General features: G+C 44.8%; 2 protein-coding genes across 5 annotated transcripts in view; one reads left to right on the forward strand and one right to left on the reverse strand.

Annotated features, from left to right (window-relative positions):
• Positions 1-4,399: 4,399 nt before the first annotated feature.
• Positions 4,400-9,909, forward strand: nsun6 (NOP2/Sun RNA methyltransferase 6). 4 transcript variants are annotated; one of them, XM_083665546.1, is made up of 12 exons: positions 4,400-4,444; positions 4,750-4,846; positions 5,040-5,195; positions 5,460-5,557; positions 6,171-6,277; positions 7,002-7,155; positions 7,423-7,504; positions 7,615-7,734; positions 7,877-8,021; positions 8,193-8,338; positions 8,867-8,992; positions 9,068-9,909. In XM_083665546.1, the coding sequence occupies exons 2-12, from the start codon at positions 4,772-4,774 to the stop codon at positions 9,269-9,271; spliced, it is 1,413 nt and encodes a 470-aa protein (XP_083521672.1). In that variant the 5' UTR covers positions 4,400-4,444; positions 4,750-4,771; the 3' UTR covers positions 9,272-9,909. The 4 variants fall into 4 exon arrangements, with proteins under 4 accessions (XP_083521672.1, XP_083521673.1, XP_083521670.1 ...); XM_083665547.1 differs by having other exon boundaries at positions 5,463-5,557; XM_083665544.1 differs by having other exon boundaries at positions 8,867-9,909.
• A 1,015-nt stretch (positions 9,910-10,924) lies between these two features.
• The window catches only part of cacnb2a (calcium channel, voltage-dependent, beta 2a), a gene marked incomplete at its 5' end in the record, with an annotated part of 57,673 nt that continues 46,161 nt past the window's right edge, over positions 10,925-22,436 (reverse strand). Inside the window, 10 exons of the mRNA XM_083665532.1 lie at positions 10,925-13,262; positions 14,454-14,636; positions 15,448-15,543; positions 16,542-16,693; positions 18,030-18,139; positions 18,706-18,764; positions 19,170-19,250; positions 21,275-21,408; positions 21,865-21,941; positions 22,115-22,251. Coding sequence (XP_083521658.1) covers positions 12,513-13,262; positions 14,454-14,636; positions 15,448-15,543; positions 16,542-16,693; positions 18,030-18,139; positions 18,706-18,764; positions 19,170-19,250; positions 21,275-21,408; positions 21,865-21,941; positions 22,115-22,251 — 1,779 coding nt within the window. The 3' untranslated portion in view covers positions 10,925-12,512. The remainder of the gene's footprint in view (positions 13,263-14,453; positions 14,637-15,447; positions 15,544-16,541; positions 16,694-18,029; positions 18,140-18,705; positions 18,765-19,169; positions 19,251-21,274; positions 21,409-21,864; positions 21,942-22,114; positions 22,252-22,436) is intronic.

A 22,436-nucleotide genomic window follows, 5' to 3' on the forward strand; every position in this document is an offset into this window, starting at 1 on the left:
CTGCTAACGGTGTACCAAGCAGCACCGCTTCAGCTCAAGTCGACTGACTGTAGTGTAACTAGCTAGTTAAATAAGGCCACACCTCCGAAGCACTAAACCCACCTGGACTGACTGTACTCACACACACAGAATGCATAACCACCAGATAACTAGCTAGTTTTTTTTCACAACGCCATCCCTCAACAGTGTCAGATTACATTGATGACGTTCTGTCAATGTAGCAAGTTGGGACGGAGTGGTAGTCTCTGCATCATGATTGCATATTCGCTACAATGTTGTAATTTCACTGAACAAATATTATCCAGGCAGAGATTAATTAATATCCAATCTGTGTTTATTTACACTTGACATGATTACTCTAACAATAAGCGAACACCCAATGATAAAAAACATTAAAACATTATAATCATGTTTATTATCATCATTATCAACCAGCGATTGCACTCGTTGCGATCGCAGTTGGAGTGGCACTGGCTAGGTTTGGTAACACTCAACTTGACCCCTGCCACCGGGTCTGCAACTCACCTGAGTGCCAATTATGACATCATCATTGAGTGCCAATTATGACATCACCGAGTGACCACTGATAAGTGGTCACTCGGCACCTCCCATTATCAGACTGGCCTACCTGCCGAAGACCACACCAGCAAACCAGCACCAGCACCAGCACCAACATCAGCACCAACATCAGCACCAACATCCACAAGTTCTGGTAGGTTATATGTTTTGAATGTGTGTAGGCTAATGAGGAGTAGCAAACTCAAAGCATAGCCTATTTGTCTTGTAAGATGATTTCAGTTAGAAATTGCTGTATTATAATGGCTATATTATACATTTTTCAGTGTATCTAGAAAAACACGTTTATTCTACAAAATGAGATCTTCTACTGACATTCCCTGAAATGTTATACCATGTACCTACAGAATTACAGCAGGTAGTATCCTTTGCCACAAGCCAGGCCAGGTAGAGTCAGTGCAAGGAGCTGCAGGTTTACATTCCACCTATCTACCAAGTATTCACTGCAGGTAAGTATGGGTAAGCGCAAGTTACAGTTCAGCTGTAATGACCTGGAGGGCTCCTTCAAAAAGCCTCGCCCAACAGTTAGAGGGGCTGTGAAGGTGTCCCAAAAAGCCTTCCCTTTACCCAGCCCAAGCACTCTCCAGAATGAGAGTGACCCTGATTGGCCCACTCCTATGGAGACCAGAGCCAGTAGCAGGGTGGAGCCTAGACCTCCCCAACCTCCCAGGTTGGTGGACCAGTCCACCCAATGCAGCCTGTGCTCATGTAGAAAGAGGAGAGGTGAAAAGAGGCGCAGGGATTCATCTTCCTCAGATGAGGAGGACGAACCCCTTAAACGTGCTAAAAGGCTTAGGAAGGTCAGCTCAGCGCAAAGCTCCATCTCCAGCTCATTGGACTCCAGATCATCGGACTCCAACTCCAGCTCATCGGACTCATCCATATCAATGAGTAGCCAGAGCAGTGAGTCCTCTTCAGACTTCTCCCCCAAACTGGAGCCCAAGGTCCGGCGAAACCCACCACGCAGAGGTTAGAATATTTTGTTAAAATCTTCCATAGGTTTGAGTGACTCACTACCAAAGTCTCTCAATAAGATCATCAGATACAGTAGGTTGCAAATAGTTGTAGAATATGTAGAATAATAGAAATGACTATTCCCTAAAACCTTGATCAGGTTGTACTGTATGAAGCCATCTTTCAGATTATCATATTTTTTTGATGATGTCTGCTTGGACTATTATGAGGATGATCAACTTGTCCTGGGTGGAACTGAGCTGTGTTTTAAACTTTGTATTGCAGCAAGTTTCACCTCGCTCTACACTGTGGGAAAGCTGCTGGGCAAAGGAGGATGTGGGGCTGTCTATGAGGGAAAGCGCAAGGCAGATGGAAGAGAAGTATACATCTCTCCTTCCTCTGTTCTCTAACTTTTTATTTCTGTTCACCCACAACACAATTGTTTTCACCACGTATCATCAGTATAGCTAATTTAGTTCAAACCATGTTGTTGAGTGTCAAATCTAGCTATGTGTCTCGAAGCAACAGCATAGAACTTAATAAAGTACCTTGGTTTATTACAATGGTGGATATTATTCAGAATGTGCCTCTCTTTCCCTCAGGTGGCCATCAAGTACATCAATAAGCATACTACAGAGTACTACCTCACAATCGTAAGTACATGGTTCCATTTGTACTTGTGTTAGGCCTAGAAATGCTATGCCTTTAAATCCTCTCTCAAACTGTCCCCTCTTAGCCTGGAACATCATGCAGGCTGCCTCTAGAGGTGGCCCTGATGCAGATTGTGTGCCAGTCCCCGACCTGTGAATATGTGCTGGAGCTGGTGGATTGGTTCGAGCAGCCCAAGAAGTACATTTTGATCCTCGAGCATCCATACCCATGCATGGACCTCTTTGACTACACGGAGCAGATGGGCGGCAAGATGCAGGAGTGTCTGGCTCGGGTCATCATGCTCCAGGTGGTTCTGGCTGTGCGCCACTGCCGCGACCGTGGCGTCCTGCACCGCGACATAAAGACAGAGAACCTGTTGGTGAAGACGGACACACTGCGTGTCAAGCTCATTGACTTTGGTTGCGGGGATCTGCTGAGGGACAAACCGTACAGGACCTTTGCTGGTAAGAGGACAGAATGATACTGGTATGTTGAACCAAGAAAACAGGAACATTGAATATCAATTTAAATCTCTCTCTCTCTCGTTCAGGCACTGAGGAGTTCTCTCCACCTGAATGGGTGTTGGATGGGAAATACCAGGGTCGCAAGGCAACCATCTGGTCCCTGGGTGTCCTGCTTTTTAACCTGGTCTGTGGAAGCCTGCCCTTCAAAAAGGAGGCTGAGATTTTGGCTGGACGCCTGCGCTTTAAGAGAGGGCTGACCAAATGTAAGAACAGTTTGAGCTCTCTGACCACTATGGAATATACACTCTCTAGGCAAATTCCAAGTCAAGCTGTAGTCACACAGAATCTTCATTTTAATTTTCCAGTAGCCAAAACTATTAAATAATGGTAGTACAACTGAACTGACTCAAAATTGTCCATCTCTATGTGTATCATCACCACTCTACTATGTATGTTATCTTTTTTCTGCATAGCTTGCAAGGATCTGATTTGCTGGTGCTTGGCACGAGACCCCCTCAAGAGGCCAGTTCTGGAGCAGATACTTCTCCATGACTGGCTGTCCGACATGGCGCGCCCCACTGCTTAGGTCAGTGCATGCAAGTATTATGTTATGTCATTCTTCATGGTCGAATAATTCCAGGCCATACTCTAACTGAGACTTATTCTTTTCTACTTTATTTTACAGATCCCTTAGCAATTACGAGTAAGGGTAGGTAGTAGGTAGTGCATTCTTTCGGGGGTTAGGTAGGCTAGTGGATGAGTCTTTTTTGTCAATAAAGAAGAAAAAAGACATCGAAACAGCAAGGAAAAAAAAGAAAAAAGGCATCAAGACAGCAAAAACCATGACGTATTACCTCCCGTGGGATAAAGGTTTGAAGAGAGATTTTAAGAGGGATGAGTTCGCGACAAATCCCTTTAAAGCACCTTACCTTCGCCTGTAAACTGAAAGAGAGGTGATACTAAAACTTACAGTGCTCATTGAAGAGAGTATAAGATCCCTTATAATGCAGCAAGGCCAATGACGGAAGACATTCAGGAAATGTGTCCCTCTGCTAAAAAGGACATGAAGAGAGATTGTAACTCGGATAATTGCTGGAGCTGGAGCTACAACAGTGTCCCTCCAACAACCCCCTTACAGCATCTTACCTTCGCCTTTCAGCAGCATAAGGAATGATACAGACACCTAATACAATAATAACTTCAGTCAAACACTGGACCTTCAACATGAAAGAACTTTATGCACTCAGCCAATAACTGCTTTTCTGAAGAGAGATTGTAACGGGCGGATAATGGACTTGGCCGGCCACACATCTGTGATCCCATTACAGCATCTTACCTTTGCCTAACAGTTTTGAGCAGAGAAGCCTATGGAAGATTTTTTGTCAGATTTATGAGACTCTCCAGACCACCTTCATAGTTGCATGCATTGTCATCAGGTTTGCAAAGCTGAAAATGAATAAAATGAATAAAAAAACAATGAGCATTCCAAAACTTTGATGTCATTGTGATGTTTTATAAAGAGTAATCAGGCTAGATATCAATTATCTGTGATATGAGTTTATTACATTTTATTTATTTATTATCAATGGTTGATTACTGTATTCCCAATCATTAGATCACACCAGTAAAGTACATAGTAGAATTATCATTGAATTATAATGCGTGAGTGAACAGATATGCATTACATTTGTGAATAAGAGTGTATCATTCACAAAGAACTACAACTACCAGCAATACCACGTGCACACATATTAATGACGTATGAGGAACTGTCGGACAAAGCAGGTCCTTGTCCAAATGTGAGTAACGTGGAAACGGATTAAAGGTTTTTTGATTAAAATGTATGACTTTGTATACACACAAATCTTCTTGCCCTAAAAGTAAAGTGAAGTGTATGTAAGCCACAATAAGAAACGGTTCGTGTCACTGCCAGTATTATACTGGACTGCATGTGCAACATCTAATGGGGATTCTACTAATTAACAATATGATGACAAGATCAGAATACTGCATGACAGGTCAGGGAAGTACATCGTCAAATTGGAGTTGCAAGCCTTTGTTCAAGTTGAAATTGATTATTATTATCTCCATCTTCAAACTCTAGTGCGTAAACAGTGCGTAAAGAAATGTCCGTTTTTCCACGAATTGCACTGAAGCCAGAAGTTCATGATTACCTGAGGAATGCCTTCATAAACAAAGAGGTGGGGTCACTTGTCTGCACTAACATTCACAGTCTGTCATGTTGACCTAGCTATGTTTTTAAAGCAGCAATCAGGGAGGACCTTTACTTCAAATTAAAGACTGCAAAGCTTTACTCAGTCAGATCACAATTGATAATGAATGCCAGAACAGAAGCACAATTTGTCTGACAGAATGTCTTATGTTTGGGTCCAGCTGTTGGCTGCAGTTGGGCTGGGGGAGGCAGAGCAGAGGTTCCAAAGGCTGCTGTCCTGCTTGTCCCACCCACCTACTTTCACCTGTGTTCGGGCCAGCACTCACCTGGCCCCCTTGGAGGAGATCCGCCTCAAACTGGGGGAAGAACTAAAACGGGTAAGATTGTGACTGCAGTGGAGAGAGTGAAATTCAATCACTGACATGGAGTAACTGAAATGTGCAGTAATTCAATGTTTGTTCCACAGTTTGCGATACAAACCTGTTTCTATCAGTGTAGTGCAGGCTATAACTGGCTTAGATTTAAGGGTTTTTTGCTTTTGCTGTGTGTGTGTTGATTTATGATGTCAACATTGTCTTTGTTTGTTTGTGTATGATTGCGCCTCACAGTGGCAGCTCTTCTAACCCTGCATGTTCTTTCAGCAGCAGATGTGTGGTACTCAAACTGAAAACGTCTCCGTTACCATTCTCCCCCACCCACACATTCCAGATGTACTGCTCCTTCCTGTCATCGGTCCGAGGTATGTGAGGAACGCCTGCCAAATGTCAGCCAAATAGGAGGCTGCTTTAACAGAGGGAAAAACACAGCCCCAGATGGCCAAATCCTCCCCAAATCACTCCCTCCACTGGTCTGGAGTTGTCTTTGACAAAAACAACTAGGCCTTTTTTAAGTTTTCATATGTCCTATGTTAAGATACCACGCAAAGTGGGTTTGGCCTCCTTACTACTAAACCAAATCAGACAAAGACAAAGTGGGTATATGTGTTTGTGGTTAGGGTTAGGGTTTTGATATTAAAGGTACTCTTAGACATGACATCACAGAAACGAGCGGGACGATTGCTAGAGAATAGAGCGAAACATAATTCATACATCTTCAGTGGCCAAAATCAACGCTTGATAGCTACAGGTCGGACGGGAAGCATGGATGTGGATCTACCAAAGACATTTCAGAGAAGGGAGGAAAATATCTTTGATGAAAGTTTTCACAGGGGTGACGTCATATCATAGTCTACTGTTAACTCCTGTTTTGGTGTGGGTGTGTGGGTGGTATGTGTTTGAAGTGCGAGATATGGCATATATATGGTACCTCTGAGTGTGTTGGTGTTTGAATGGCCATTGATCTTTGACCCCCAGGCCTGTGGCCCAGCTCCGGTCTGAGGTCATAGTGGGAGCTCAGTGTGGCAGTGCTGTTCTGAGGGGAGCCCATGTCTTCGCCCCCGGAATCTTCGCTACACCCAAGTGTAAGAAGAAGTACACTGTCTTTAACAATGTTTTAATGTCTGTTTTCTTTTTCTACAGTGTCATTTTTCAGTGGAAACTGTGACCATGTTGATGTGGCTCATGTTAGGTTCCTTTCATGGAACTTAAGGTCTCTACATGCTTTTGCGTCACTTGTGTGACTAGTACGCGGTTTGCGCTGGGCAACACTGTCAAAAGCACTCTGTAATTCATACTTCTGCGTAGCCTAAGCACAGCTTTGTTATGTTCTCTAGATAGAACACACATATTTGGCTTTCATATTACTGATTACATAATTAATGGTTGAGAACAGCTGCAGCCAATGTAGGGTAGCAGTGGTGGCTAGTTAACAAACAAAGCTAACTAGCTAGCTAGTAAACAAAGGATGCCTGTATTTACCTCAGGATAGTTTGTCTCAATCTCCCGTACTTTTAGCTACCGATAGAACTATTTCAGCTCTGCCTCCATTCACTAACCAACCAATCAATGGTGTGCAACATCTATGTGGCGGGTCGCTTATTGAGAAATCGAGAGAGGAGCGCAAACCCCTGTGCAATCTCCTCTGCAACAGTTGCGCGACCCCTGGTTGCGTTGTAGCATGAATCAGCCTTTATTATGCTAGTTGAAATCATTAAAAGGTGGTTGTGTCAGTATTTATATTGCCTATAAAATCATAACATCAACAGCCTGTGAATATGAGTTAAGCAGCAGTGTGTTTGTTCTCAGTCATGAAGGCGGGAGCCACGGTGTCTGTCTTCTCGGACCTGGAGGGGAAATGCACACGGGGAGCCAAGGACTTCCAGGGGAAGAGAGTGTTCCTGGGAAATGGAATCTCTGAGATGGACCGCTCCAAAATCTTCTGCTCGGATGAACCAGTTAAGTAGGTGGAGACACTTCCATGCTCTGGATAGGGAATTATTTCTTAGTAGAACTGTATTTTACTCTATATGACGGCTGCTTCAGGAAAGAATGAACTGAACAAGCAAAAGACTCATTCAATAAGGCAGGCATGTCTACTCAACATTAATGTGCATATTTAGTCCCAGTAAGAAGCATACTGTATCTCAAGCTGTAAGAAGCATCATGACATGAACTCTTGTGAAGAGAGATGTTCTGCTGTAATGCCACTGTTCTCTGCCCATTCTAGGGGTGTTGGCATCCGGATGGTGGAGCCCCTGTATCAAAGCCCCTCTTTTGATGGCGTGCTTCCCAACCTGGTGTTCCTGCAGGTACATCTTGTAGCTCTCTGAGGGTTTGGGACAGGAGTAGTCAGAGCTCTTGGTCTGCCCACTGATGTAGCCTGTTCCCCCCCCCCCCCCCCATCTCTCCCTGACTCCAGAACCTTCCGTCAGTGGTAGTGGGTCATGTGCTGGGGCCCCGGCCTGGAGAACGTATTCTGGATATGTGTGCTGCCCCAGGGGGGAAGACCTGCCACATCGCTGCCCTCATGGGGGGTAAGGTGAGACTTCGTAGGATGCTTTTGTAGGACACTTGCAGGAGGAGTCCCCTACTTACTTATTACAAGTTCTCGTACTCAAGGAGGAGCTGTTGCGCTGTTTTTTTTCATTGCCTGATTTGGTCACTTGGTTGGTCTCTCACAGGGAGAGATAGTGGCCCTGGATAAGTGCAAATCTAAGGTGGAGCGTATCCGTCAGAACGCCCAGGCACTGCATCTGGACTGCATCAAAGGTTACGGCTTCAACAGTATTAAGGCCGTGTGCAGTGACCCGGTCCAGGAAACTGATGGTATGAAGTGTCAGAATGGATGCCATTTTGGCTCCTGGGTATAAAAAAATCCAGGACACAGTAAATGAAAAAAACGATGCTATTTCTCTGCCAGTCAATATTACTCTGGCTCCTGAACTTAGCTAGTTGAAAAATGAATCTTGAAACCTTCCATCAAACTTGCCTTTTCAGGGCCACCATTTCCCCCTGAGAGTTTTGACCGGGTGTTGCTGGACGCTCCCTGTAGCGGTCTGGGCCAGCGACCCAACATGGCCTGTACCTGGAGCCTCAAGGAGATCTGCTCTTACCAGCCTCTACAGCGCAAGCTGTTTGACACGGTTTGTTAACACCCACACCCACACCCACTCACACTCACACTCACTCACTCTTTGACTGTAAAGAATCCAACAAGCTTACAGAGTCTCTGGCGGTATCCAAACAAAGTTATCAGTGTGTAAACAAGTGGGTGCTTGTCGTTGCATTGGCTGTGACAGGTAGTGACCAGTAGAAGGCAGTGTGGGCCAGCTTTATGTTTCATAGCTCTACGCAGGGCTAGCCTGGTGAAAAAAAGTATAGCGGGCAGATGGATTACTGTGGGGAGGTTAGGGTCCGATACTGAACACAGCATTTATCCCAGTGGCACATAGTGCTTCATCAGTGTCCACTGGAGTTTCCTTAAGGTAATTTAATATCTGGGCTTCGGGGGGATTGCAGTAAGTAAGTGAATGTTTGGGTATACAATAGTTCTTTCTTGATCATTTGGGCAATTCTATTTATGTCTAGAGATGAGGCCCTGTTTAAAAAGTACTTTTTATTTTGTGTGTGTGTGTGTGTGTGTTTTGTGTAATTGCCCTCTATGACCACAGGCAGTGCGGCTCCTGAAGAGAGGTGGAGTCCTGGTGTATAGCACCTGCACTGTGACTCTGGCAGAGAACGAGGAGCAGGTGGCCTGGGCACTGAACACCTTCCCCTGTCTCACACTACAGCCTCAGGTAAGACACACACCCACCCACCCACCCACCCACCCACACACACACACACACACAAATTGTCTCTGTATTTCTCAGGAGCCACACATTGGAGCAGAGGGAATGCTGGGAGCAGGGCTGTCACCCGAGCAGCTGCGAATGGTCCAGAGGTTCAGTCCTGAGTTGAGCTGGAACGAGCCAGAGGACCGGCCCACACAGCAGTCTCCAACCCCAACCCCCCTCCCCCACAAAGTTAACAAGGACACTATCGGCTTCTTCATTGCAAAGTTCCACAAGAGCTGACAGGACAGGACAACACTGTCTCCTCTCAGTGCTGTTCCTCCACAGCAGAGCCTTCACACATACAGAGCCTGTAGAGAGGAACAATGATGTTTACAACACTCTCCATGCACAGGCAGGACAGCGGTTAGGACATACACCCTCACTATGCTGTTTACAACATCCACCTCTCAGTGCCTGGCCTGCCTACTAAAACTGTGGACCTTATACGGATGAGCTGTATAAACACAGAGGGGAGGAGGGAGGGGTCTGAGGGAGAGAGAGAACAAAATGTTAGGAGGAGTGAGAGAGAAAATGCAGACAGTGAGTGAGTGAGTGAGAAAGAGAGAGAGTATTGGAGAATGCAGTTCTGCTGCCGTTGCCATAACAACAGTGACGACACAGCTGCCATGGTGACAGCGGATTTGCTGGCTCTTTCTCAGAGCACAGATCAGGAAGTAGCGTGCTGAAGGAGGTCACAAGAGGTATTAACAATTTACTGCCTTTTAGTCGGGTTTTAAAAACAAGGAGCAGTGGGGTTATTTTTACAAGGAGAATGATCTTGGTATCATACCCCTCTCTTCCTGAATCTGTGTGCACTATATTCAAATAGAATGGAATTACTTTGCATGTCTCAATAAAAATATTTTCAAATAAACAAATGTGGGTGTTTCTTTTGACTGCTGTTCTACTTTGCAAGTCTCTGATATATAACTATTTTGTGTAAACACACTTCCTCGTCATATCACTGTAACTTGGATCTAATCAGAGATTATTTATAAGGATAGTCATGAATGTATTCATGAAGGGAAAGTGAACATACATTTGTCAAATATGGATGAAGTCTATGTGGGTGTACATGGGCTTGATCTGGCACACTGGAGCTTTACCCATGCTGGACGACCTTCACAATGACCTCAGCTCACCTCCTCTCCCTGGGAATACAATCAATCCATCAACCGGATTAAGATGGACAGGAGGGAAAATGACAACATGGCATGCATCTCCACCCCTCAAATTCATCATGAGCCACATCAGCTAGCAAGGTATCTGTTCTCTATACAGGGTTAGAGTAGTGATTCAAATAGCTGCTCCACTGACAGGCCACCAAGGGACAGTATCTGGCTCCAAAATCTGACCCAGGTACAGCTCAAGTGAGTTTTTTTTAGTACTCTGCAGCGCAACAAGGTAACAAGCCTCTGGTCCCATTTATGAAAACAGATGCATCCTCTTCTGGAGTGACTCAGTTGAGGTATCTTTGGTGGCCTGTAGAGATGTATGACTGGAGGGAAAAGAGGCATCTCTGGCTAATTTAAACCCATCCACTCACTCACTGCTGTTGTCATTCACATCGTTGTGATGACTGGACAGGCAGCTGGCTCCACCTGGGATGATGCAGGGGGGTTTCAGAGGACTATTTATAGACAGAGTTGTCTTATTTATATATCTGGTTCATAGCAACCTGGGCCTGAACACTTCTAGAAAGAGTACTAATGGAAGATAAGAGATATAAGTTTCATGGAGCAACACACACACACACACACACACACACACACTTTGAGGGAGAAATTGTTGAATTTGAGTCAGATATTACATGATAAAACGGGCAATACATTCCAAATAAATCTAGACCAGTAGTTGATGTTCTTGTCCTCTACATCAATCCTTTGTTGCCAAGTTTATTTTTTGTATTTATACATATGTACATACAAATGTACACTCTTAAAAATGTGTAGTGCTACTATAGTAGCATATAAATGGGTTGTTCAATATAATCATAATATTAAGGTGAAAAACTACCAAAAAAAACAACTGAAAATGACTCTTGGGGGCTGGTTTGTTAGTGGTAATGTAGCGTCGGCACCCAGAATCTGGAAAGTCTGACTTAGTGACACTAGTGGTAAACAGAGGGATAGAATGTATGTAGTAAACTCTCTAACCTCACAGTGGGCAGCCTAAACCTCACAGGGCTTAGTCCAACTTGAGACACAATGTTACTGACACTCCATATCAATGATAGATTTGCATGACATATAATCGGTGCAAATCTGTTATAGTTATATAAAGTTGTAAGATGGGTAGGGGTGCACACCAGTTGGAATGAGTTCTTACACCTCTTCTTGAGCACCATAGCCAAGCAGAAAGGTTAACCTCATCCAGTTTATCTAGGGGTTGTAATTGTATTTTTTTTTAATGAGACAGACCCATCGTTGGAGATAATTATCTTACATACAAATTCTATTTTTCACCTCTCATTAAAGCAAATATTTTTGGGAGAACCACATACTGCACATTCATTATCTTAGTACACTATTAAGTGAATGGAACTGAACCCATAAGTCATTAGAAAAGGGTCAAACTCAAAAAGACATACCATCATGAAGAAAGCCCCCCTACTGGGTGAGTGGAATGGTTTGACCCAATAACTGTCACCTTAAACTAAAATATCAAATCTAGTTGACCTGACACTAAAGTGAATCGGCTGATTTTAAAAGTGCTGAACAGAGGATGTATCAATGTTATAAAATGTTTCTGGACCCTTATAAATAGAACAGTACTGCAATGTAAGACAGGAAGTCATGTCACTATTCTTTTGTCTTGTAAGGCATGACTAAGGTGAGCCTCAAAGGAGGCATCAATATCAGAGGACCAAACGTCAACAAATTAATAACGCAGAATAAAAAAGCAAGCAAGAAAAAACAGGAACATAAAATTAAAACAAAATTTAAACTTCAGCAAATACACCAATAACCTAAAAACCGTGTCCCACTTATCAGAGTCATCCCTCAACAGTAGTCTGAACGAACAAATTGTTCAAGTGGCAGCAAACAAGAAAAAAACAAATAAAAAAACAACAAAATAGAAATAAATTGAAAAAACTAATCACAGAAAGCACAGCTCAGTACAGAAGAGAATTCTGCTGTTGTGTGTCATGCCTCATCAAACATAGGTTTAAAATCTGCATATTTGGGAATATTCATGCATATCCACACATAAACGGCAATGTCTATGTATAGATACGCACACATATATGTATATATATTAATATCTATATCTATATAATCAAAATACTGCTGTTGCTAAGGATGCAACAGCCTTTACAGAGGAAGCATACATAAACAGGGGATGCAGGGGCATGGGGGTGTAGCAGCACGATGGGACAACTGAACGGTTTTCAAGAGAGAGGAGAGTCCTACGACTGTCTCAGTGTTGTGTGTGTGTGTGTGTGGGAGGGGGGGGGGGCGGAGGGGGGAGGTCTTGGTGGTCACTGGTGAATGTAGGAGTCTCTGGCCCAGTCCCCTGTATCGCCCCTCTTTTTGGGGGCCACTTCCCCCTCCCGCTCCCTATCCCTGTCCCGGTCGTAGTAGTGGTGGTGGTGGTCGCGGGCCGGTCGGTGGTGGTGACCGTGACCGCGCGGCTTGTTGCGCTCATTGTGGTCCTGCTCGCGCTCCTTGGAGCGGTGGTGTCCAGTGGCGTGGCCGCCGCCACCACCCTCGTCGCCGCGGTGATGGTGGTGGTGGTGATGGTGGTTGTGGTCCCGGTGGGGCAGCGCCTCATAACGCTGCTGCTGTGGATGCCCTTCCTCATCCTCCTCCTCCCCCTCTTCCTCCTCCTCCTCCTCCTCCTCCTCCTCCTCCTGGTGCAGCAGATGAGTGCGGGGCTCAATGTAAGCCGAGTCTCTGCTCTCCCTGCTCTCGGGGGTCTCTGAGTCCAGGGTCTGCTGCCGCGACAGGCCCTTGCCCCGGCTGCTGTGGTGGTGGTGGTGGTGGTTGTGTTGCTCAGTCCGGGTAGAGGAGGAGCGATGGTGGATGTGTTGGGGTCTCCTGGAAGATTCTGTCCTGAGGGGCCTCTCCTCCTCGTCCAACTCCCCCTCCTCTCCCTCCTCCTCCCCCTCCTCCTCTGGCTGGTCCTGGCTCTGGTGGTGGCGATGATGATGATGGTGGTGCGAGTGGTCCTCTTTGGAGCCCTTCCTCTCCCCCACTGCTTTGTCCCCTTTCGGCTCTGCCCCGCTGCCCTAGGGTTAGCAACACAAGCATGTTAGTGGAGTTATAAACACCAAGACATACAGTATGCAGATTACACACACACACACACACACACACACACACACACACACACACACACACACACACACACACACACACACACACACACACACAGATAAAACTCACACTTCACCCACATCCATACAGTCAGTCTAATTTGCACTCACGCAAACCCACATGCATGGAAACAAACTCACACTTCTACACATTTGCACATGTGTACACTCCAAGGTTGAATGTATATCAACCAACCATTGAAGGTTGACTGTGGTCCTGGAGCATGTAATCTCCTTAAAAGTAATCATCTCTCTTTGATTGCAGATCGACTTAGATTGTTTATCCTCTAAGGGTTAAGTCTCCAGGACCAAGGCTGATTCCCAATGGAATACTACAGTAGCATCTGAAGTCACAAGGCTCTTGTGACTGAGTACCTCTCACTCACCATACTACTACAGACATGTCCACCTCACTCATCATCATCATTTTCAGGAGCTTCTGCATTTTCATTTTCAGTCTTACATTTCCCATTGTGGTGGCAATGAATAGGGGCAGGGTAAGGGAAAAGATATGAGGACATTTTAGATTCACCCAAGAGGGAATAGCCCCCTTTTACCTCAGAACATAACTCTATTGCTACTGCATTACAATGACAAGTCTAGTAGTTACTTTGTCTATGAGTACTTATTATACAGTATGTACATTTGAGTAAAAGCAAAGAAAACAAGCAAACGAGAAATAAGAGCAACTCATCATGTTAAACCAATCCAAACATAAGCTTCTTATCTCTTGTTGTATGTTAGAGGTTTTACAACTTCTTGTCTATTCATGGTTAGCGGGCCCACCACCAATCATGCTCTTCTTATCTCTCTATACTCCTTTCCGCCAACACATTCTCTCTCCCTATCGTTTTTAATGTTTACACTATGTCTCTCTCTCCATCTCCCTCTATCCATCTCCCTCTGTCCTTCTTCCTCTCTCCTTCTCCCTTGTCCTGTTCAGTAAGTCATAGGCAGGCTGTGGCGATGGCTGAAACTGGCCAGACTGCTCAGCTCCAGAGAGCTGCTGGTCTCCCTGCCTTCCCTGTCTTGGCTGTAGTCCCTATCCATGTCTAGTCATCAGGGCAGGCCCATGTTGGCCCTGAGCCTGGTCAGCACCTGTACCTGCATGCTGGAGATGTGGGCAGGACTGGAGGGCAGGGCGGCCGTGTCCAGTTTGGCCAGCAGTGGGTTGGGGGGGTTGCAGCTGGCAGGGTGGGTGCTCTTCCAGTAAGCCTCCAGGTAATCAGCCATGTGCTCACAGGCGTCCTCCAGCTGGTTCTCATCCAGGATGATGTCAAACATCTCCTGAGAGAGGGTGAAATGGGGAGAGACAGTTAAGGAGGGAGAACAGGGAAGGAAGAGCATTGGTAATGTTCTTACTGGCCAAAAACAGTATGGCATTACAGGCCAAGGATTGTCATTACCTCATAATACCTAACTTCATAATAGCTACAGTACCTAATCTTAGAGATAAGGACTGTACTCTGAGATTCTTAAAAAAACAAAAAACTTTGCTCACAACTTCACACATAACTTTGTTGACCCGCCTCTCAGATTAGGAGCGTTAGAAAACTGTGTCAGTAACAAAATAACCCATTTAAAAGCATTAAAAAATTATTTGACAAGAATATTCAGATCAAGGAGACTCTTAAAAATGAAATCCCACTAGGGATATGCAGTGCTATTGGACTTAAATTAGGGCTGACTTTCCACCAGCCTGTGCTCATATTCTAAAAGAATATCCAAGTAGATCACAGAGGAAACAGAAATAGAATTGGCAGCAGATATGAGGCTCTCAGAAGCATTCCACGACTACAGTATCATGGGCTGAGTCCCGACCTGAGATATTATGTGTGTGCAACTCAAGGTTTTGGGCAAATTTCCTATCAACCTCAATGCATGATTTACCGTACATGAAACTTCGAGTTATGAGCATGGGTTCCTCATGTTAAGATTCAGCCCAAAGAGAGTCTACAGTATCAAGAGAGGCTCAACTCAGACTCATTTCTACAAGATCCATAAGTGTATTCTAAAATGTACAGTAACGTTATAAATGTGGGATGTGGGTTTGATCCAGGTTAGCAATGACCTTTGCCCAGAGAGTTTGGCTACTCACAGGAGGGCACTGGGCCAGTTTGTCTGCTGCCACCATCTGGACGTTGAGGTGCTTGGCCTGAGACTTCCCTCTGGACTTGATGAGCCTCTGCAGGACCTGAGGGCATATAACGGAGAGAGGGGGGGCTTGAGGGCCATGGTAACATCACCACCGCAACAACAGCAACTCCAACACATCACAGTAACTATTCCAATGTCACAGCTGCAACATGGAAGCTTCAACCTAACACCAACATCACAGCACTGTCAGCACTGCAACAGTGTCAACTCTAATGTCACAGTCGCAACATGGAAGCTTCAAACTAACGTCAAGACCACGACAACGTTAGCTCCACAGCTGCAGTAGATGAGGAAATGAGGAGATATGTCAGAAGGCTTATCTCATCCCAGTGTGATTCAGACTGACGGGACGGTGATTCAATGCTCGTATTTCATGCCTCTTCAGCTATGCTTTTTCCCCCCAATTTTTTTATATTGCTCAAATGCCAGCGTTTTTTTATTGATCTTTCAATCATGAGTGTTATTTACACACGGCTGAAGGTCACAGTGATAATTCAGTCACCTAACCTCCTCTCTCTCCCATTCAGACGAGATGAGCAGTCAAATCTGACAGGCCGTATTTAAAACCAGAACAGGACGTCATTCAGCTGCAGAGAAGCAATATGAACAGTGACAAGACACATCCATACACCAGTGGCATCAATGCACCAGGGACATCCATAAAACCAGGAAGCTACTTCCCAGAGAGTCCTCCTAGGGCGTCTTTCACTTCATATCAGCTCCATTACTTAATCAATCTGTCACTCCTCTCTGTTGCATGGATGGACTCTGTCTACTGTATGTTTGGGTCAGGTTAAGTGTCACTGCTTGTACCTGCCATTACACCATCTAACACGGAGCTTACATCAAATAGAAGTTGGCTGAATACAAATCAGAAGGATAAATTATCACTGTCAAAATGTTAACTATAAAGGTAGCATACAAGGGCACATTGAGGGTGTGACTCGAGTGATTGAGGATTGCTGTCATAAATGCAAACTATGTTCCAACTACGGCACACTGAAGTTGAGTCTTGTTTGTCTTGCTTGGCCTCACCTTAGGAGAGGAAATCTTGACATAGACAATGATGGGGGCCAGCGACGTCTTTCCCAGTTGAGATGGGTGGTTGATGGTGTCAGCGTCCAGGACCACCAGCTGTAATGTCCGAGCCAGCTCAAAGATCCTCTCTATCTCACTCTGCACCTCAGCTGGAGGGGGGGGGGGGGGGGGGGGAGAGAGAGAGAGAGAGAGAGAGAGAGAGAGAGAGAGAGAGAGAGAGAGAGGAGTCAACCCATGCAAATGGGCATCAAAATAAACAATTCTCAGTCTCAGAAAAGGAAAAATACTGGTAGCATTTATGACTCATCATCTCGATACTGTCAAGCTCAGTGCACTGTCAACACCTTTTCCCCTAAAGTGATTAAATAGTTATCCAGTTGCTCTAGGCTTCAAGTAAAAAGCTTCTAGACTAGAAGAAATTGGAGCAGCACAGAGACTGAAGTTGTGCTGTGCTGCTTTAAGTGTGTCTCAGTCCTAATCTATCTTTAAAGACGAGAGGGAGTGAGGGCGGAGGAGCACCTGCCTCCATGCTCCCTCTGCTCTCCTCTCCAGCAGGGTTCATCCAGGGGCGTACATCCCTACTGGAGGAATATGGGCAGTGGCAGTGGCAATGGCAATGGCATGGCACGAGTTCAGAGCACCGCTGTTTGCGGTGATCCCACGCAAAGATTAGCACCCCGGCTTCCGTTGGTTCCCCACCAATGAGGTCATCACGGAGGAATCTGTTTCATTCTAATCGCAGCTCATTAATCAAGCTGGGTAAAATTTGAGTTCTTGACCTTGTTATCTGGCATGCTTCTTATTTTTTCTCTCTTTCATTCCAAACACAAACTTTTAATCACAGGCCCAGTTCATTCTTCTCTTTCCAAAAGTCTGTAGATTATAACCATCATTAAGGATTCCTCTAACCTCGGTGAGACCAGGCTTTCCTACTTTCGGAAAGCCTGGTGAAATCCTTTGCAGAAAGTAGCTAGAAAGAGATGGAAGCCCGTTTGTAATGAGCCTCACCACACGTCAAACCAGTCAAATTCCTAATGCCTTCATCGACTAGATTTTGTGCATAGAGCACACTTCTGGCAAAACAGAATTCAGTTTTTCCTTCAGGTTTTCTTTCATTTTCTTCAATGTTGCAAGCTAGCATAGGCAACAACTCCAAAAAATAGTCCTACCCGGTTGGAAAAGACGATGCACATAACAACAAGCAATCATCTACAGGCATGTGGGGGAGGGTTCTTGGAATGTAACATCCAATGAAATTGGGAGCTTGTTCTCAAAGCGCTCTATCCAGGTTCAATCCAAACCAGCTCAGCTAATCTAAAATTCTCCAGACCTCCAAAGGAGGCGTGAGAACAATGTGATTTGGAAGTATGGCTACACGAGACTAGGGTTCTGACCTTCTGCTCTTTTCTCAGAAGCAATGGTCTCTCTTCATAAAACGGGCACTAGAATAACACTATTTCCCAGCCTCTCATTTCCCTAACTTACCTAGGTTTGAGCGTGTGTTGGACCGCTCGATGATAGCGTGTTTACTAGGGTTGTTCAGGACGGAGCGTTTGGCAAGAGAGATGTCCGCCGTGACTCTAGTGATGGATATTCTGATAGGAAGGGAGAGAGAGAAAAATACTTAGTCATCAAGATAATGGAAGATGATCTAAGTATATATTCTGATGCATAACAGGCTTGATTCAAGATCACACAAAAAAGTATAAGAAAGAAAAAGGGATTGAAAAAACCCCACTAAATGCTGTAGTCCATATGAAGAAGGTTGTGGAGGGAGAGTTCAAGTAACTATATATAACTGCTTATCAAACCAGCCTGTGTCAGCAAATGATCCTATGTTTTGTTACATGGTGTCTCAGCTGGATGGGAGAGTGCCCAGCCCAGGGAACGGTGCATAGAGAGGAGAACCCCGCGCTACACTAGGGCCCACTATGGCCTATTAAGGACATGGACAAGTCCTATTTAAAGCAACAGCACACATCTCCAGGCCAAATAAACTTGTTACACACTCCCTCTGCCCAACCTCAAGGGACAAGTAAATACCAGCCTATAGGACTCAGTCTGAGCAGGGATACACAGAGAGAGAGAGAGAGAGGGAGAGAGAACAGAACAGAATGGAGTCTAGACGGAAGGAAGGAAATGCAGGCCATATTTAGCTTACCTCCCCTCAAATCTGTGTTTCAAAAAGTCAAACAGTGCTTTTTGCATCATGTCTGTCACCTGAAACAGAAACAGAGCAAACATTTCAGAAACAACCATCTCTGTGAAAAGAGACACCATGGAATCAAAGTAAGTTCTCTGTAGTGAGAGAGGGAGCCTGGCAGGCATCTAGTTTTGCATTGACTGATGGTACCAACGTTTTCTTGTGTAAACATCCCTGATCTATCTCTGCGTAGTATGTTTTCACCAGCTTCAAGAAGCCGTCTGTACTAATGCACAAGGAGAAAGCTGAGTTCTTGTTTTATATCAATAAACATGTCCTGAATCAGTAGTGGAGCTAGAAGGAAAGTGGGAATAATCTAAACAGAATGTACTAGTAAGTGTATGAGTGGTGGTGGAGGTAGCACCAACGTTAATAAATGATCTTATAAAACTCTACCCCAGGGGCTTGTATAATGCTGTTACCTCATAGCCCTTCAGTGACGGTCCAACCAGGACCACAGGTCGCATGGAAGGCACAACATCGTACGGAGGTATGTGTTCCGTCTGTTGGACAAGAGAAAAACATGTTAGCTTAACGCATCTGGGAAGATTATGTACATATACACTCACTATCACAAGCCACTTCTGGGGGAACAGCTAAGCAAAACACACTACAAGACCATTTAACATTAACAGCACTGAAAGAAAAGGAGTTTGAATGATGAAATCAGATGTCTCAATTATACACTCAACACGTAAAGAGGTGAAAGCTCATTTTTTTGTTGCTATAGAGAAATGAAATAGAAAGAAAATATATCAAATGATACTATAGAGCAAATACAGTCTATCATTAGCTGGTAAGCAAACTTTAGCATGGACAACAATCAAGGTATAATTGAGTTGAGGATTGAGACTGAGCAGAGTCTGTCATTTCATCATTCTAATATGATCTACTCAAAAGGGAATGTCAGGAGAAGGACTGTTTAGTCAAATAGGGAAGATACTACTATGTATCTATAGTTAGTAATACTATGGTATATAACTGAAACACAAGGGTAAAAACATAGCAAACTAGCAGAGAGAGAGAGAGAAAGAAAGCCACTAACACACACAGCAGTGACTTGAGTGGGAGCTCAGTGTATATGTGACAGCTTCTGAGGGATCTGTCTGTGTGACAGTGAGGCAGTAGACCTCTAACGTTTCATCTGTGTGTGCTGTCACAGTCTGAGGCTGTGTGACAGTGCAGTATGTCTGAGGGATGCACAGACACGCATCGCGCCGCAGGAAAATGAAAGCACTTTCTCGGCGGGAGCGACAGCGCGTGATCTAAGCTCTACTGGAGACAGCAGTGACAGCTGGATGGAGGAGAGGAGGAGAGAGTCGCTAGCTTGGATGACTCGCTCTCACTTCTCTCTCTCTCTCTCTCTCATGACTCAGTACTACTGCTTACTATATAGCTTCACTTTGATTTTCTGACTCTCCCTTTCTCCTTCTTTATCTGTTTGTCTTAGTCTCTCTTCCTCCCTTCTTGTCTCTCTCTCTATTTGTCTCCCTCTCTTTTTCTGCCTCTCTCTGTCTCACTATGTCTTCTCTTTTTCTGTCTTTTTATATCGCTGTCTTTGCTCCTCTCTTTATCTCTCTCTCTATCATTCTGCATTTCCTTTTCTATCTCTCTGCCTGTCTCCCTCTCTTTCATTTTCTTAAGCTGGTAACATGTGCTGCCATCACTGGCCCTCTCTAGGGACCACTTGTTACCTCACAGCAGAGGAGGGAAAATGCTGCTACATGCATGCCGACCATCACTGTGTAATACTGGTCACTGTGGTTACTGACATATGACTTTTGCAGGCCTATTCTACATGGATCATATTGCAAAAAATATTCATGTTGCTGGCCAATGAAAAATGGTTATCATTGTTCTAATTGTCAAATAGGAAGTTGAATTTAATGGAAATACTAATCCTGAGTTAAAGCTTTGCACCGAGATATGGAGCGCACTATGACTTTAGAGTGCTAGTATGGAATTATCTCAACACTCAACTGGAGGAATTCTGTATTAATATAGCATGTATGTATATTTTACATAAGAAAACTCTGTCTTATTAAAGAGCTAGATACCCTGAGGTCCCACTAAATCTGTATCACACAAAACACACTCAGAGAGATCATAGTGACAATGAGTTAGAATAAGAGGGGGACTGTTAGGGAGGAGAAGAATCACTGCAGAGAAATCAGAGAAGCACATCTCAGACCCCCAAGGCTGCCCCCCAGGCCCTGCTGCCTGGGAGTGTGCTGTATGCGTGCTGCACGCCAACTTACCGACTTCTGCTTCTGCTTAGCTACAGCAAGATGGAAGAGGAGAGAGAGAGAGGGTTAAGAACAGGCATGCATGCGAGTGGCTGGACGCAGAGTACAGTACACACGTACAGTAGGACGGTGGCACACGTAGGACAAACAGAACAGGACGGACGTTGAGTGATGCTAAGCAGCCACAGGCATTGTTGTGGGAGCCGTGCGGACAGATGGACAGAGAGAGACGGAGAGAGAGAGGACAGAAAGACGGCGCCAGGACAGGCGCCACGTTTTACCTTCTTAAAGAAGGGCATTCGTTTCTCTTTTGCTAGGGGTGTTTGGGCAGTGTTTGGATTGGCTTTAGGACAGCGCAGGTTGACTGGTGGCTCATTGTCCTCGGGGTCTAAGCCTGTGGCGTCTATGTCAATGGCTACGCACACAGACACATAAGTCCACCATCACACAGAGGCAAACACAGGAGGCTGCGACATTTACCAGCTAACACTGGACAGATACATACGTTATTACACAGAGGCTATACAAACCAGGAGCACCAACAGTAAACAATAAGATATGGGGTAAGCAAAAGAACACTTAGGACCACAGAAATAAATGTATCACTTAAAACAAACATAAAACCCCACATAAAGTCTAATATTTCAATGACAAATTCTTTATTTATGTCTGGAATTCTGAAAAATCAGATAATTATCTCCTTTAAAATAAAACTTACCATCATCTTATTTTTGTACCCCCACTATTCAAGCGACATAGGAGAGGAGTGTGAGGAGGTTTAAACAAGTTTGGGTATTACTGGAGTGTGTGTTGTGCTGGTGAACAATGTGCCAACCATAGTCAAATCCCTGTTCCGAGGGCCTCCACTCACCAGAGGAAGGGGGAGTGGATTTCCGTGAGTTGGGAACCACTTCACCTAAACTGGTGGAGGAGTTGGCTCCTGATTTACTGAAAAGAGAGAGAGAATACGTCAGAGCATTTAATAATTGTGACATATCATATCAGGAAAACTGTTGTGTCGCAGGTTGATATTGGTGATGAGTTGGCTGGTCGCCAGGACAAGGAGGTGAGGTGTGTGTTAGTTTCCATGGTGACAAGAGTGAGATGGGGGCTCGTCGTACCTGGAGTGGAACTTGCCCTGTTTGGCTCTCTGCTCGTGTTGTATCCGAGTGTTCTCGATCTTCACAGGACTGGGAATGAAACCGATTTCACAGCCTTCCTTCACCAGGCGCCCTATCCACCAGTCATTATTGAATTTCTACAGGAAGGAGAGAGACATGAACAATTTGTAGATCCTCCCTCTCTGCCACCTCCTCAACATCATCATCAGCATAACCTTCATCACCCTCCTCCTCGTCTACCTCCTCCTCCTCATAACCACGATCATCATCATCATATTTCTCTTCCTCATCATCACTATCATCATCATCCTCCTTCTCATCA

This window comes from Argentina silus (assembly GCF_951799395.1).
Source record: "Argentina silus genome assembly, chromosome: 1".
NCBI classification, from domain to species: domain Eukaryota; kingdom Metazoa; phylum Chordata; class Actinopteri; order Argentiniformes; family Argentinidae; genus Argentina; species Argentina silus.

Coding starts and splice junctions, on each gene's coding strand:
- nsun6 (XM_083665544.1), top strand. CDS start 4,772: ATGTCCGTTTTTCCACGAATTGCACTGAAGCCAGAAGTTCATGATTAC. Junction 7,156..7,422: donor TGCTCGGATGAACCAGTTAA/GTAGGTGGAGAC, acceptor TGCCCATTCTAG/GGGTGTTGGCATCCGGATGG. Junction 7,735..7,876: donor CTGCCCTCATGGGGGGTAAG/GTGAGACTTCGT, acceptor GGTCTCTCACAG/GGAGAGATAGTGGCCCTGGA.